This window comes from Glycine soja, chromosome 5 (assembly GCF_004193775.1).
Source record: "Glycine soja cultivar W05 chromosome 5, ASM419377v2, whole genome shotgun sequence".
Classification (NCBI taxonomy): Eukaryota; Viridiplantae; Streptophyta; class Magnoliopsida; order Fabales; family Fabaceae; genus Glycine; species Glycine soja.
The window spans coordinates 8,845,600-8,862,663 of NC_041006.1; the positions used below are offsets into that span (position 1 = coordinate 8,845,600).

A 17,064-nucleotide genomic window follows, 5' to 3' on the forward strand; every position below is an offset into this window, starting at 1 on the left:
AAACCAGTGAGTTAGTTCTTGCATATTGTCTATCTCAGTGATTTTCCCTTCTGAAGCCACAAATTGCTACCCACACCCCTCACTGCTTCTCCTTTCCCCCACACCTATCGTTGTTGGTAACTACTATTTCTCTGTCTCTCTGTGGATTCTACATGTATAGCTAGCTAGTTACAATTTATATGATTTTTGTTGATAGAATGTTTTTTTTTTTTTAATTATCCATGGTAATATCAAATTCTTCACAGTTCTAAAAGTATTGATTAAAAAAAACTAAAAGTATTCTGTACCAAGAAAAAATCTTTAATTTCAAAGAATTAAGTCAAATCATTGATGATTAGAAAAAAAAAAAACAAGATCTATAATAAAGAAAGAAACATACCTAGGACTTGAGGGGTAAACACATGTAGATGCTGCAGCTGTGGATTAAAAGCAAAAGGGGATTTTAACAAAGATGTCCAAAAAAATTGAAGGTGGCTAGAAAATGCAGGACACTACTAGGTGGCTAGAAAGTTCAGTTTTGATATAATTCAATTGACATTTGATGGTACTACTGTTGGTAATGTGTTTGGATACCTATTGGTAGGCCATATTCAAGTTAATCTATTGCGTCACATATTTTCTCATTTAACTGACTTGGAATGTATGTAAAAATAATTAATAAATCAAACACAAATTAATAGTTCTGACTAAAAGCTATATTCTTTGAGTATCTCTAATGGTAAACACAGTCAGAAGTTATGGATTTTAATATCTATCATGTCACGATAGTAATTATTACATTAACAATACAACTCTTATAGATATAAAGTAACTTTCATAAGTTGTCACTTTATTTTTTTTAAAACTGAATCTAATGAGTTACTTTCATAACAAAGCTACCTTAACCATTCTTTCAGCCATTTCCTGATGTCTCTTCTCTATTCCACAAGCTATTACTAACTCTGCAAATTCTCCAGCTTCAAATCTTTTCCAAACCCATAATGGAAACCACTCCTGGCTTTCTGGAAGGTTAATGCCAAGGTTTCTTCTCCTACCTATGATTTCGAATAACAGCATTCCAAAGCTGTAAACATCACACTTGTGAGTTACAGGAAATGGCATCCAAAGCTCAGGTGCAGCATAACCAGGAGTGCCCCTACCTCCTGTAATGGTAGTATGAGTATTGTCCCTGTTGCAAAGCTTGGCTAATCCAAAATCAGCAACTTTAGGATTGAAATTGCTGTCCAATAGAATATTTCCTGGTTTGATGTCATAATGGATTATTCTTTGTTTGCAATCTTCATGCAAGTATGCTATGCCTCTGGCTGTCCCAACTGCAATCTCATAAAGCTTTTCATATCCTAAGGTCTTCTTTTCATGGAACAAATACCTGTCAAGAGAGCCATTCTCCATGTACTCATAAACCAGTGCCCTGAGGTCTCTTTCAAAGCAAAATCCATACAATTGAACTAGATTGAAATGATGAACTTTTCCAATTGTACCCACTTCTGCCTTAAACTGTTCCTCAATTCTCTTATCAGAGTTTCCACGTAGAACCTTTACAGCCACAGTGATTCCATTAGTCAAATTTCCTTTATAAACTTCGCCATAACCTCCTGATCCCAATAATGATGAGTAGTTATCAGTTGCAATCCTGAGCTGCTCACTAGTAAACCTGATTGGCTTTTCTTTTTACATATTACTTAGAAATTTGTCCATAGCAAGTGTCAGAAAATGCATGTCTGAACTGCTATCAGTCTCTGTCTTGGATCTTGTACAAAAACCAAAAAGGCAAAGAATCATCAACCACAGTAACACAGCTGCAACACCTTAATATTTTGAAATTGCATATAATATAAAAGTTTGTATCTGAACCTTCTAAAAAAAAGTATATATTTGAACCAACCTCCATTTTTAATTTGGGGCATGTTCAAATAATAATGTTTTTTTGGGGCGTGGACTATTCAAATCATAATAAGCATTGCTTAATGCTTAATTTCTTGTGCATTGGAGTTAGGGGTGGAAATGAGTCGAGCAGCTTGTCGAGGACCTTCGACTTGGCCTGGCTTGTTTACTATAAAGGTCAAGCTCAAGTTTTTTAAAAAGATAAAAAAAGTCAAGCTGAAACCATAAAAAAAGCTTGTTAAGCTTGACAGGCCGGCTTGTTTAACTAATAATAATAATAATAATAATAATAATAATAATAATAATAATAATAATAATAACTTTATTTTATCAAATCTTATCTTATCCAGATTTTATTCTATTTAGATTTTATTTTATTCTATCTAGATTTTATTTTGTCCAGATTTTATTTCATCTCATCTTATCTTATCTTGTCCAGATTTTATTTTATTTTGTTTATGGACTTGGACTTAAAATAGATTTGTAAGCTTTGGGGCTGAGGACCTATATAACAGCACCAATGTTTTAGTATAGGGAGTTTTTTTTCGGAGAGGAGAATAATTCTAGGATTTTAGAATTCCAGTTTTTATTACGGTTCACGTAGAATAAAATTCATTTTCTGCAAATCATCTCTAATCCATACATTTTTTAATATTATGCTCTTTTTATTTTCTTTTGATATACTTTGTGCTTTAACGACTTGAATTCAATATGATTTTGTTTATCAATTATTTTTGGATTTGTACATTACTTATACGAAATTTTATAAGTTTTTTTTAGTTAGTATTTCACTAGGTTTTAAAATAATTAATTAATCAAAGACGTCTTTAAGCAGACTTTTAAATAGGCTCGTGGGTCAAGCCAAACTTTTATATAAGCCGAGCTGAGTCTTGAAAAAAAAAAACCTATGACAGGTAATGAGCCAAGTTCAAGCCTTACGTATTCAACTCAGGCCGAGCTCAAGCCTAGTAAAGCTTGGCTTGGATTGACTCATTTCCACCCCTAATTGGAGTATTTAGGGGGGTGTATTGGATTGAGATTTTGAGAGAATATTTTGACAAAAACAATCTTGAAGATTTTAAAAGATTATGTGGGATTGTATTGATTTTGTGGGATTTTAAAAGATTTTTTTTAAAAGACTTTTTACAATCAGGATTCTTAACCCAAGATTTTAATGGATTTCTAACACAGATTTTTAACATTTCAAAGTACTTTATGGATTTTTAAGATTTTGAAAGATTAATACATTTTAAACAAAAAAATAACGGAAGTTACAAAAGTGAATGAAAAAGATGATAAATAAATTATAATGTTTGAATAAAGAAAATAAAAACGATAGAAATTTTAAACCTTTTAATAACAAAGTCATTATTGCCTAAAAAAATAATAACAAAGTGATTCTCACTTCATGTTCGCCTAATTATTAGCATTTCTCCACATATCTGAACCTATATTAGTCCTCCATATATTAGCATCTTCTCGTTCCTGCTCTTGTGTTTGAACAATGGGTTCATGATCATTGTCTTCGTAATTTGGTAACACTGAAGATGAAGATGAAGACTCGTCAGTAGGTTCCACTGGAAATTCATCAGAACGACATTCTTTGCGAAGAAAATTATGAAGTGCTGCACATGCCAACACAAGCTCTACTTGTGTTTTAAATAGAAATGGAGGTGCTGACTTAAAAATTGTGAACCGCGATTTAAAAATACCAAATATCCTCTCAATCACATTCCTTAAGGATGCATGCCGAAGATTAAATAATTCCTTTTCATTTTCAGGGTCATTACCGTGACCTGCAAAATCTTGTAGATGATATCGTACACCTCGATATGGGGCTAAAAATTTACGTCGATTAGGAAATCCACAATCCACCAGATAATACTTACCTTGGGGCACTTTAAGTCCATTCTTCCTTGCCAAAGCATCACTTAACACCTTGGAATCATGTGCTGAACCCTCCCACCCGCTAAGAACGTACATGAATTCCAAATCAAAGTTACAAGCAGCTAATACATTTTGTGATATATTTTCATGACGATCACGATAACTGCTTACATCTCGTCCTTTTACTGATGCGGGAATATGTGTACCATCAATAGCTCCAATGCAATCCTAAAGTGTGTGTATCAATAATCATAAATATTATTATAATAATCACAATTATAATTATAATTTTGTTATAATTAGATAATGATCACATACTAAATTTATAACTATTAATATATTTAAAAGATTATGAACTTAGCTCACCTTTAAGTAATCTTTCCATACATCCTCATGAGCAGTGAAAGTTTTTCCAATTGGGTCCCATCCAAAGCCAGAGTTGTTGCGCATAAGGGTTGACATCATGTTATACTGGTTTCGAAACCACTTCATCCGACTCAAATAATGACTATAAGTTTTAGGGAATTTAGTTTTTGCATTGAGTTGAGGAAGTATTATTCGTTCTACATTTTGTTTGCTAAGTGACCCATTGGCATCACGCAATCCCCTATTCATAGCATCCACCAAGAGGTGCAACAACTCATTGGTATCCTCCATAGTCCAAGATACATAATTATCTTTGTCTCTACTCTTTCCTTTGTTATTTTCTTGTGAATCCCCCATTTGATCGCTAATATATATATAAGAAACTAGTTATTTGACAAAAATAGTTATTGTTTCCTAATTGTCAAAAGTATAGTGACTATATCCCGAATAATATACAATTCAATAGAAAAACCAATAAAAAAACTACCTAATAATAAAATAAGGGTCATGCTAACATGCGCACTTAGGGCACATGTTAAGGATACTTCCAATAGTAACTATGTCTTAAAAACAACAATTTTTGACTTTTAAAAAAGTAAATTGCACAACTTTCAATACAAAATTTCTATACATAATACACTAACAAGTGTCTTAAGGGCACATGTTAGCATTTTCCATAAAAATAATACTCATATATCATAAAATCATTTTAAAAAAAACTATTAACAAAATAACAATAATAATAACACAATAACAATTAAAAAATTATTAACACAATAATAATAATAATAACACGCTGTCAAAAAAATAATAATAACACATTAATAATTAACATTTTAATAATAACACAAGAAAATAATAATAATAATAATGGACGTTGTAAAAAAACAAGTTGAAGAAACAGAAAAAAGAAAAAGAGTTTTTTATTTTGATTTGCATATACAGTACTAAAAAAAAAGCAATATGAAATCTTGATGCATATCAATTGTCATTCTTTTGATGCATATTCATTGCCTGGACGTTGAAAACAATATGAATACGAATGAAGCATATACAACACCCTTTTCTTTTGATTTGCGTAATATACATATAGTATGAACAATATTGACTATCAATTGCCATTAAAAAAATAGGTAAAATTGATTGAAAAGTTGTAAGAGAATGAACCTGGTAGTGGTTTGTGTCTTGTTCGGCAGGAGAAGAAAAAGTCTCTGGAAGATTATGAAAAGTCTCAAGGGTTTGGGTGAGATTGTTGGAGGAGTATTTTATGTGTATTTCTAACTAAAAAGTCTCTCAAAATCCATTCCACAAAAGAATCCATCAAAATCTATTTACTTTTGAATACCAAAAGACATTTTAAAAGTGGTAAGAAATCTCAATTGAATACCAACAGATTTTGTTGCCCTGAAAAAAAAATCTTTATTGTCTTAATTGAATACCACAAGATTTGTTTATATTTTATAAAAGTCTTGATTGAATACCACAAGACTTTTTAATCATAAAAAAGTCTTTTAAAATCCTTTGAAATCTTAATCCAATACACCCCCTAAATAGATTTTTTTTTTGGTATTGTGTAGATAAACAAAAAGTATAAATAGATATAGACACTTTTTTTTTATCATGATATATATATACACTGTTAAATTATGAGTTAGGTTAATTAATGAAATTATAAATATAATCTGCAGATGAAAGAATCCTATTTTTAGCATATGTTATTTGCTTTGTGCGCCGGTTTCTTCTCATTATCAATCGCATAACAAAAAAGTTATCCCGCAGAATTGGATTTAGCATATTCCTAATTTCTATTAGCAACAAAATAAACACAGAAGACTAAAGTGAATAAACAAAATAGAAGGAAGGAGAAGAAAATGGGAGCTATATATGCAAATGTAACGGACAAGATCATTCGTTAAGATTTCTTTGTCTTCTATTTGTGTTACTCTCACCAAGGTGTCTAGCAGACATTATTCTTCCCTCAATAACCTAACACGTAACGCAGGGCTGGTGGTTTTGTCATTTTCAACACTGTTCACATTCATAGTTATCATTTTATGTGTACTCTGATTTGTACCATAATCATGGTTATCACGCAGCATTGGCTTCGGAGTCACATGATCTCATACAAGTGTCCCCTAATTAAATAACTGCTTGACAGTCTCAAGGAAAATGAAAATGATCATAATGTGTGCATGTACTTAGTTACATTTTATCTTTTTTTTTTTATAAAAAATAATTCTATGCTATAAAAAATATAGAGAATAGGAGAAGGATTTACTCACCTCAGCAATAAACACAAGCGTACAGAATAGTTTATTCTTAAAGCAATTCCTTTCTTTAATTTCTTTGTCTTCTCTATCTTCTGATGTTCTTGTGCAAGACACTAAATTGTTTCTGCTTCTATATTCTCTTTGGTTGTTGCTTTGCAGGTCTTATTCACTAGCTTTCCAAAGGAAGAAAGTGAGTTGATTCCTGGGGTCGAATCATTTTTCCAAGTTTCTTTTCCTGAAATCTTTATTTTTGTGTTCTTTTATGTGTGTCGGTGTTGGAGTTTCTTGGTTTGGTACATGGCGATGAATGGTACAGTAAATGTTGTTCAAAAAATAAAAGCATGTTTCTTTATTTAACTGAAAGCTATGCTACTTCTCCATTTTCATGGGTGGCTAACCTATAGATTGGTATTTATCTTCTCTATGTAATGACACGCGGTCCAAGCTTAGAGTCTACACTATTAAAAAATTAGTTTTTACGACGCACCTTCTAAGAAAATTCCCAAAAATCGTCTTAGAATGTTAGGTGGTGACAATGTTGTAAATAACAAAAAATGTATGACGACGATTTTATAAAAACTGTCTTAGAAAGTGAGTGTTCAAAGACCGTTTTGTTAAAACCATCTTTGAAATGAATGACGCTCAGTCTCCTCATACACCCTTTATTTCAAAACCCCTCACTCATAATATCTCATTTCGTCTTCTCCTTCCACGAGCAACAGCAACAACATCTCTCCGTGTCTCTCTTGATTAATTCATTCTCTCTCAGCGTGCGTGACGAACGCTACCCGCGCGGTGGCACACCTAAAATTGATCTCGATCTTCGTCATCTTGGTGACGAGCGTGGTCGGGATGTCGTCGTCGGCGGTCCTCGCTGGAATCTTTTGTAGGAAGCCTCTCTATGACAAGGCCATCGTTGTAATCATGTGTTTTGCGGTGGGGGTGATACTTTTGACCTCACTGGTCCACGTGCTCCTCGACTCGTACGCTGCACTCGCCAATGCCATGTGGCGTCGCACCACCCCTGGAGGGACTTCCCCCTCGCGGGCCTCGTCATGCTCGTTGGCACACTCCTTGCCCTAGTCGTGGACCTTGCTGCAGCTCGCACGTGGAGCAGCATGCACATGCGTAGTACGTGCAAGTGGAGAATAAGGCCACGGTGGAGCTCGGCGGAGTCGCCAGCATGGCAACAGAGAAAAGGGTGAAGAATTGGTGAAATTGAAACAGAGGCTGGTTTTGCAAGTGCTGGAGATTGGGATAATATTTCACTTTGTGATAATTGGGGTTACTATGGTCATGCGAGTTCAAGTATTTGGCTCTTTGACACAGATGTCCTTTTGCACCTAAGTTTGCGTATTGGGTCCTTATTTTATATGATTTTGATATTTCATATTTGCATATGATTATATTTATAGTTTCTAGCAATTTTGTTCTTTTCAGCTTCATTCATATATTGCTAGTTTGTAGGGTGTAAAATGTGGTATTTATGGTGCCAATTTTGCATAATGGATTATGAGCATGCAGGTACATTGCATTTTGAATTTTCTTCCCCTGTTTTCTTCCGAGTTTTTTCCATCTTAGTTTTTCTGCTCACTCTATATGTTGGAGGCTTCTATTTTGTGTTGAGTATTTATTGTTATTTCTATGTCTACTGTATTGTTTCTTTGGTAGTTGGATTTTTGTAGTCCTTATTGAGCTTAAAGGAGAATAAGGTATTTCTTAATTGAAGCTTTATTTCTTATATTGAATATCTACTCTCTACAGAGAGTTCCACTTCTTTTAATTTTTGCTCTATTCTTAGGTTGTGCCGAATATGGGTATCCTTGCTCACCTAACAATAATGTTGCCAAACTAACTTCTTCCACTTGATGGTTTTTAACATATTGGCAAATAAGTGCAGATTTGCAATGCTCATGGACTTTATTGTGTTCCTTTATATGATACCTTGGGTATGTTCAGCTATTGAAGACGTTTTCAAATGCAACAAAGCATCTCAAGAGTTAGTTTTGTCCATTCTCTCCTTTCTTTCCTAAAATGCTTATGCTTCAGAAAGAAGCATTCATTTTTATGTCTTTGTTTCAGCAATTGTAAGCTTCGGAGAGGTTACCTCTGAACAAAAGCAAGAAGTTGAAAATTTTGGGTTGGCAATATATTCATGGGATGAATTCTTACAAGTGGTGGGTTATTCATTTCAAGTGCTATTATGCTTTATCCAGAAGTTGTATATACTTGGCATTATCTGTAATTTCTAGACAGAAAAGATGTATCACAAGCTTGATCCAACTACAGTTGGCAAAATAGTGGCATATGTGGAATTTATTTTTCTGAGGTTAATTTCAGTCATGACCTCTAGGAAATAATTATGTCTTTTGCTTCTTTTGATATTTTGTGGTTCCCATTCCTAATTCAATTTTTAATATCTGCCACAGGATCAAAATTAGATATTTGATCTTCCTATTAAGAAAATGAGTGACATCTGTAGGATGGTGCTTCATATATTTGATAGGGTCATTGAGGAGACATTCAAATGGCATGGTGCTTAAATAGGTTTCTGGCGTGGGGTGAGTATATGTAGTATATTTGTCATTATGAAATGAACATTGAATGTAATAATTGAACTTTGGATTTGGAATATGATCATCATTTACTCAATGGTTGTAGGATGTCAAATTGTTAATTGAAGATGTTGGGGAACTAAAATCAACTATTTTCTGTGTTGTTCCCCGTGTGCTTGATAGAGTGTACTCATGTAAACTCATGAAAAATCTCATGATTGTTAATATGAATTTTTATTAGGTTGTACTTGTATGTAAATCACTAGTGGCCTCTCATTAGGAACTTGAATATTCTTTTTTTTTATTGCAGTAAGCTTAATAACAAGAAGAAAGAGCTTAGACATATGTACTACTTTTGGTTATATGCATAATGCATAATTTAACTATAATGGTTGTGACGAATGATCCACTCATTTGTGTCTGCATATATATAATTGTTTCATTTACCTTCATGCATTTCTACAACTTCTTCTAAGTTCTAATATGAGAGTTGACTTCAAGCACGCATTCCTAGATGTCAATTACCACTACAAGAAAACATATATTGGTTAAAGCTTCAAGTTTTTTTTTTCTGTCAGCAAAAATTAAAGCTTCAAGTTGATTAATTCTCCATCGTGGCTTGTCTTTTAAATTGTTTATAGCTAGCGTGCTGATTATATATCTTCTTTAATCAAGAAAAACTCTGGTTACTTGAGATGTACTCTATAGGGAAATATAACGCGATTCTGGGGAAAAATAATATTAACAATGAATATATTATGGATCTATTTCTTAGTGACCGACATGTCTACAAATTCTATAAACTCTTCTCAGTAATAATTAATATGCCCCTGATCGAGGTCGTACCTGAATCAAATAAACATTAAAATGCAGTAACTAGGAAGTGATCCTAGGTCGTTTCCCAACGAGCAATGATACACCAAATGTTCATAATAGATAGTAGGAAAATAGTAACGAATGGGGAGGGGGGGTTGTTTGCTTTTGTAAGCTTTAGAAAATATCAGAATTAAAACACGTTGCTTCCCCTTGATTCACAAGCAAGTCTCTTATCCTAGGTTACGAGAGTTTATCCTTATTCAGTTCAACCACTTAATCCAACCCTAAATTAAATTACTAAGCGAAATTTAACATAAGGCATTCATTATGTGATTAAGCAACACATACACCAATTACTCATAAACGATCATTAAGCATGAACGTAAATTAAGCGCAGAGACAATTAATCAAGCACTAAGCATGCATGAATTCATAGCAACAAATTCAGAGTAATTAGTGAAGAGGAAAAACTGAACAGAATTTAACAGTAATAATAGAACCTCAAAGAGAACTGTGCTTGATCCTCAAGAGAAAACAACGCTGGAGACTTAGCCTTCCTTCCATTAATCAATAGAGAATGAAATTATGAATTGAAGAACGAAATTTTATTGCTGAAATGAAAAGTCAGAACTGGAATTGCAAAAACGAAAAATAAAGGAGAAAGAGCAAAGAGAGAGTGCCTAAACTAAAACCTTAGTGCTGTTATATAGTTTTCCAGCCCCAAAGCTTACAAATCTGTTTTAAATTCAAACCCATAAATAAAATAAAATCAAATCTAGATAAGATAAGATAAGATCTAGATGAAATAATATCCAGATGAGATCAAATCTAAATAATATCTAGATAAGATCAAATCAAAATAATATCTAGATAAAATAAAGTCTAGATAAGATAAAATTTTGTAGAATAAAATAGTCTGCCCTCTTCAAGTCCAAGCCTAATTCTGGATTCAAGCCCAATGTTTCATTAATTCCTGAAATTAGATTAAAAACATCAAATTAGCTGAATGGGCCCAAATAATAAAACTGTCTAATTAATTTGACAATTAAGATTAATCAGTACTTAAAATGGTGCAAAAAGGGTTAAGAAATAGGAGAAAATAATGGCACATCAAAACCCCCCATACTTAGCCTTTTGCACTCCTGGGCAAAATAAAATAAAGAACAAAATCTAAGGATATCAAAGAGAGACAAACAAAAACATTTACATATTTCTCAATGAACATCAAGGAATGAAAGGAATGGGTAACATCCAACATGAAGAGATCCAAAGAGTCAAGACACTCGTGAAAATCATCCAAGCAACCCAATCATGGCAAAATAGTTAATCAACTCAAGAATGAAAAGTGATAAAGCCTCACTAGATATACACTCTATCTCTCAAATGTCTAGGCTACTGTTTACTCTTGAAGCACCCATGAAAACAAACACCACATAGACTTGGCAAAATTCTAAAATTGACAACAACTTGACAAACACATGCACATGAGGATCAAAAGGTCTTTAAAGGTTGTAATGGGGCCAAGGACAAGGTAGGGAAGAAAAATATGGAATAAGTAGCTAAATCCCAAAGGAATAGAGGAGCAATGGGGAATAAGTGGGAATTAAGCACAAGTAGTAAACTCAAACCCTCTAATATCAACAAAATCAACCAAGACTCCCAAATCAAGTCCTCATAACAAGACCTCATTTATTCAACTTCACTTCTTTTTCTTTTTTTTGAACAGTACGAATTTGCAGCAATTGATTTTTTTTTTTAATAAACAATACGAATTTGAAGATTAAAGCAAGAACTAGGAAATATATATATATATATATATATATATATATATATATATATATATATATATATATATATATATATATACACACACACATCAAGCATGGCCAAAATAAAACATTAAGCATGGCCAAAAATCATATCTTCTAATGAAACATACCCCCCCCCCCCCCTTGCCACACATATTCCCAAAACAATTCCAAAGCTCCAAAATTCCTTAAGGGTAAGGTGATATCATGGTTTTTCACTTAAGGCTTGTAATGAGCTTCAAAACAAAGAAAGGGGAACATAGGCTCAAAGGGGCTATCAAAGGAATTAATTCAAGGTAAGTCCATTTGGCTAGAAGCTTATAAGAACAAAATTACCTAAATCATTTCCAAATATGCATGTGAATTAGGAAGCATCAACAAGAATCAAGCCAAGGCTATTGTGCAAGCAATCAATGGGGCAAAACACACCAAAAGATTATGATGATGGATGGCTCAAATTCTCACAAAGGTAAACTTATCACTTTCAAATTGAGCTTTCAAAACAATCATGACATGTAGAGGAAAAACAAGGATTTCAAATCACAAAATGTCAAGAGACTTTTATTTTCAGAACAATTACCCATTTCTTGAACATATCCTATAATTCAAAGAAAAATATGCAAAGTTGTACATGCAAACAGAATTGACCTAAAATATTAAACTAGAAACCCAACAAAACTAACAAATTTAACACTAACAAAACTAGCAAAACCAAAACCAAAGAACACTCCCCCCATACTTAAACAACACATTGTCCTCAACGTAGCACAATTAAAAGATTAAAAGCAATTAAACCATCAAATAGAATCAGACAAATGTAATAAAAGTAAAGAAGGAGATAGGAAAAGAAAAACTCCCTAAGTCATGGTGGAGGAAGAGTAGGGTGGAGTAAGGAAGTCTCTTCCACCACTACGTCCACTAAAGAAGGGTTTGTGAGGAATGGCTTAAGTCGGTGTCCATTGACCTTGAAGCTCTTGTTTGTGGAGTCACTTTTGATCTCAACTATACCATAAGGAAAAACATTAGTAACAACAAAAGGACCATGGTTGTCAAACTCTAGAGTCAACTCGTAGACTCTTAAGAGTTTACGAGTTTACTTCAGTCCCACGAGTCAACTCGGTAGTAAACTCGTTTTTGACCAGACTCGGTGGACTCGGAGTGAACTCGTGCAAACTCGCGAGTCTGGTCCAAGTTGCGCAAGTTTAGTTGAAAAAAAAATCCCACGAAATGGCGTCGTTTTTGCTGTGACTGGTTTAGGGATTTGCTTCCCTTCGTGCTTGCTCATGCATTTTTTCTTTCTCCCTCAAAACCTCGCACTGTCACACAGTCACCCTCACCCCATAGGAGAGTTGGAGGAGTTGCTCAGAGCCTTAGAGTTAGAGGACAACCTTGTTCTGTTGGAAGCCGCAACATGTGACAGCAGACGACGTGCAACGCGGCGGCTTGCGGTAGTCCACGACGGTAGCAGACAACCAGACAACCTTGTTCATTTAGAAGCCGCGAGTCCCAACTCCCACGAGCACAAGGTCCATGACGAGCACAACCCACGTAAGAATTTCTGAAATTTCATGGTGTTAGGCATAGGCTGAGGTTGGTATCGAATGAATCACTTGAATTTCTGAAATTTCATAGAATTTCTGAATTAAATCACTTGAATTTGAATGAATCCAAATTAGTATTTCTGTATTTGCTTCTGTTAGGAAAGAGGATCGAGGTTAGCCACAAGCTAAACCAAGACCTCTATAAGCTGCTGAATCCAAATTTGGATCTCCTGCTTCATATATTTTGAGCTTATTTGCATATATTACTGCAAGTCTGCGACAAATTTATATCTAAGCTGTTGTAAAAAATTAATTAATTAGGTTTTTTCATAAATCTTTTCTTGAATAGTTTATTGTTTCCCTTCCCACATTTGATATATAGCAACTTAAATAAGGAAACAATTATAAAAATAACCTAAGCAAGCAGGCAATGAGTACTCATATTATGTTTGGATTATGTGGCTGATTCTGTTCCTTTGAGCAGTAATTGCTAATTGGTTGTTACTTACTTGCTACTTGCTGTTAATTCTGCTGCTAATTCTATTGCTACTTGCTGCTGCTACTTGCTAATTGTTGTTGCTACTTGCTGCTAATTTTGTTCCATTTTAGTATGTCTAGGACTGGGAGTGGGAATGGATCAGATTCATCAAATGCCAATACAGGCACATCCACAGGTGCAGCAAGTAGAAGCAAAAATGCTCCAGGAAATAAGACTGATATTGGGTGGAAGCATGGGACAGATGTTTTAGGGAATGGTAAAAAAGTTAAGTGCAACTACTGCTCAAAGATCAACAATGGGGGAATTTTTAGATTTGAGCATCATCTTGCTGGGACTAGATGGAATTTTGAACATTGTGCTTCAGTTCCTGAAGAAGTTAAGATGCTTATGATGAACGTTGTTGCAGAGGTTGCTAATGCATCAGAGAAGAGAAGAAAGTTGAACAGTATTCATGAAGAAGGTACTGAGGGAGTGGAAGTGGAGTCAAATAGTAGTCAAAGTGGAATACAACGAAAAGGGATGCTTACTTTCAAAGGAAGAGGAAAAGCAAAATTTGTTCAGGCTAGTGGTGGTGAGGGAGCTCAAGCAACTTTAAATCAGTTATATAAAAAAGGTGACAAAGATAAAGTTGATGATCAATGTGCTGAATTTTGGTACACAAGTGCCATTCCATTCAATGTTATTAAAAATCCAACTTTTGCAAAATTTTGTGACATGGTTGGGAGATATGGGGTTGGCTATAAACCTCCATCATATCATGATATCAAAGAGAAGCTTTTGAAAAGAGCAGTGACCAAAACTGATGTAATGCTTCAAGAATTTAGGGATGAGTGGAAGAAAACTGGTTGCTCAATTATGTCTGATGGGTGGACCGATAAAAAAAGACGTTCAATTTGTAATTTTTTGGTGAACAGTCCAAAAGGGACTGTATTTCTTTATTCATTGGATACCTCAGACATCTCAAAAACAGCTGACAAAGTGTTGAAGATGTTGGATGATGTAGTGGATTTTGTTGGAGAGGAGAATGTAGTGCAGGTGATAACTGATAATGCTGCAAATTACAAAGCAGCTGGAGAATTATTGATGCATAAACGAGAGAATTTGTATTGGACCCCATGTGCTGCTCATTGCATTGATTTAATATTTGAAGATTTTGAGAAACATTTGAAGGTTCATCAGACTACTATAACAAAGGGAAGAAGGATCACCACCTACATTTATGGTAGAACAATGTTGATTAGCATCATGAAGAAGTTCACAAATGGAAGAGACTTGATTAGGCCTGGTATGACTAGATTTGCCACAGCTTATTTAACTTTAGCTTGCCTTCATGAATTGAAAGCATCATTAATGAGCATGTTTAGCTCTGAAGAGTGGAAAACAAGCAAGTTTGGAACTTCACAAGAGGGAAGAAAAGTACAGAATATGGCTTTGGATAGTCGATTTTGGAAGAACGTAACCATGTGCCTCAAAGTTGCTGCCCCTCTTATGGTGGTCCTTCGATTGGTGGATTCAGATGTAAAACCCGCCATGGGTTTCATATATGAGGAGATGGAAAATGCAAAAGAGAAGATAAAATGCAACTTTAATAACACTAAGAAAAGGTATAATTTCTAAACTTTCTTAGATTTAAAATTTGCTTGTGTATTATTTTAAGTTTTAACTATTTCTAATATAGCATATTTGATATCTATTTACTATGTAGCTATGAGCCTGTTTGGAAAATTATTGATGAGAGGTGGGATCATCAGCTTCACAGGCCTTTTCATGCAGCTGCATATTATCTTAATTCTCACCTGCACTATGAACCTACTTTCAGACATGATGACCTTCAGGTGAAAGAAGGGTTGCACACATGTATGAGAAGATTGGTCAAGGATGTTGCAGAAAGGAAAAAAATTAATTTGCAACTTGTTGAGTTTCATTTTGCTAGAGGGCTTTTCTCTATGGAAGAGGCAAAGGACAGTAGAAAAATCATGCAACCTGGAGAATGGTGGGAGATGTTTGGTGATGGAACTCCAGAGTTGAGGAGATTTGCTATTCGTGTTTTGAGCTTGACTTGTAGCTCTTCTGGGTGTGAGTGTAATTGGAGCTCATTTGAAATGGTAATTCAATTAAACCTTATTACTTTATTTTATTTGTTTGATAATTTTACTTATTTGGTTTACTGGTTTAGATAGTAATTAAAATTTGATTTTTAATTATAGGTTCATACATAGAGAAGAAATCGATTACAACAAAAGAAAATGAATGACTTGGTTTATGTCAAGTATAACTTGAAGTTAAAAAGTAAACAAAATAGAAAAAGTATTGCTCTTCCATTTGATGAGATTGAATCTGACAATGAATGGATAACTGAAGAGGGATATAATGATGAGGATGAGCAACCTCAAGCTGAAGGTCATGGTGACAATGTTGAATTAGTGGGAGATGTTGGAGGAAGTTCAAATGATCCAGTTGTAGATGCTTTTGATCTAGATAATTTAATTTTCTTGGAACCTAATGATGATGATAAACAGTCTGAGGAAGACCTTGATGATGATGGAGATGGTGATGAAAGTGATGATATTCATGGAGATGATCCAATTAGAGGATTGGACATGCTTCTTTGAAGACATTTGTGCTTTTTTTAATTATTTAAATGTTTTAATTTTGAACACTTATGTTTCGTAATAGACTAATATGAAGTATGAACTATGAACTATGAGTTTATTGTCATTTGTTTGCAAATTGGTGCATTTTGAATATATTTACTTATCCATTTTTTTTTTACAAAGTAGACTCTTACGAGTTGAGTTTACGAGTCAACTCGTAGAGCTCTCACGAGTCTACGTAGACTCTCGATATTGATAACCTTGAAAAGGACCAATCCACTTAGACCTCAACTTACCACTCATGAGTCCGAGCTTAGAATTATACAATAACACTTTTTGCCCAACCATGAAGTCCTTCTTAATTATCATGCTATCATGGAACTTCTTGGTCTTTTCTTTGTAGAACTTGCCATTCTCATACGCTTCTAGGCGGATCTCATCTAACTCACTCAGTTGCAACTTTCTTTCCTCACCAGCTTGATCCATAGAGAAGTTGCAGGTCTTCATTGCCCAGTATGCTTTGTGCTCAATTTCAACTGGAAAATGACATGCCTTTCCAAAGACAACCCGATAAGGAGACATTCCTACGGGTGCTTTGTAGGCAGTCCTATGTGCCCAAAGAGCATCATCTAGTCTAGTACTCCAATCTTTCCTGCTTGGCTGCACAATCTTCTCTAAAATTCTCTAGATCTCCCTGTTAGAAATTTCTGTCTGTCCATTGGTTTGGGGGTGGTATGGTGTGGATACCCTATGGACAACCCCGTACTTTTTAAGCAAGGCATGCATTGATTTGTTGCAAAAATGGGTTCCTTGATCACTAACGATTGCTTTAGGTACTCAAAAC

General features: G+C 34.3%; 2 protein-coding genes and 1 pseudogene across 2 annotated transcripts; 1 reads left to right on the plus strand and 2 right to left on the minus strand.

The window, feature by feature from the left end:
• Window positions 1–864: 864 nt before the first annotated feature.
• LOC114411111 lies at window positions 865–1,707 on the minus strand (annotated as a pseudogene).
• Window positions 1,708–3,183: 1,476 nt separating this feature from the next.
• Window positions 3,184–3,909, minus strand: LOC114412284. The gene has a single exon (XM_028376113.1). It carries the CDS (start codon window positions 3,865–3,867, stop codon window positions 3,301–3,303), a length of 567 nt encoding a protein of 188 aa, XP_028231914.1. The 5' UTR covers window positions 3,868–3,909; the 3' UTR covers window positions 3,184–3,300.
• A 3,350-nt stretch (window positions 3,910–7,259) lies between these two features.
• Window positions 7,260–16,238, plus strand: LOC114411112. Its single transcript, XM_028374872.1, has 4 exons — window positions 7,260–7,468; window positions 13,737–15,230; window positions 15,332–15,731; window positions 15,909–16,238. Exons 1-4 carry the CDS (start codon window positions 7,260–7,262, stop codon window positions 16,236–16,238), a joined length of 2,433 nt encoding a protein of 810 aa, XP_028230673.1.
• Window positions 16,239–17,064: the final 826 nt, after the last annotated feature.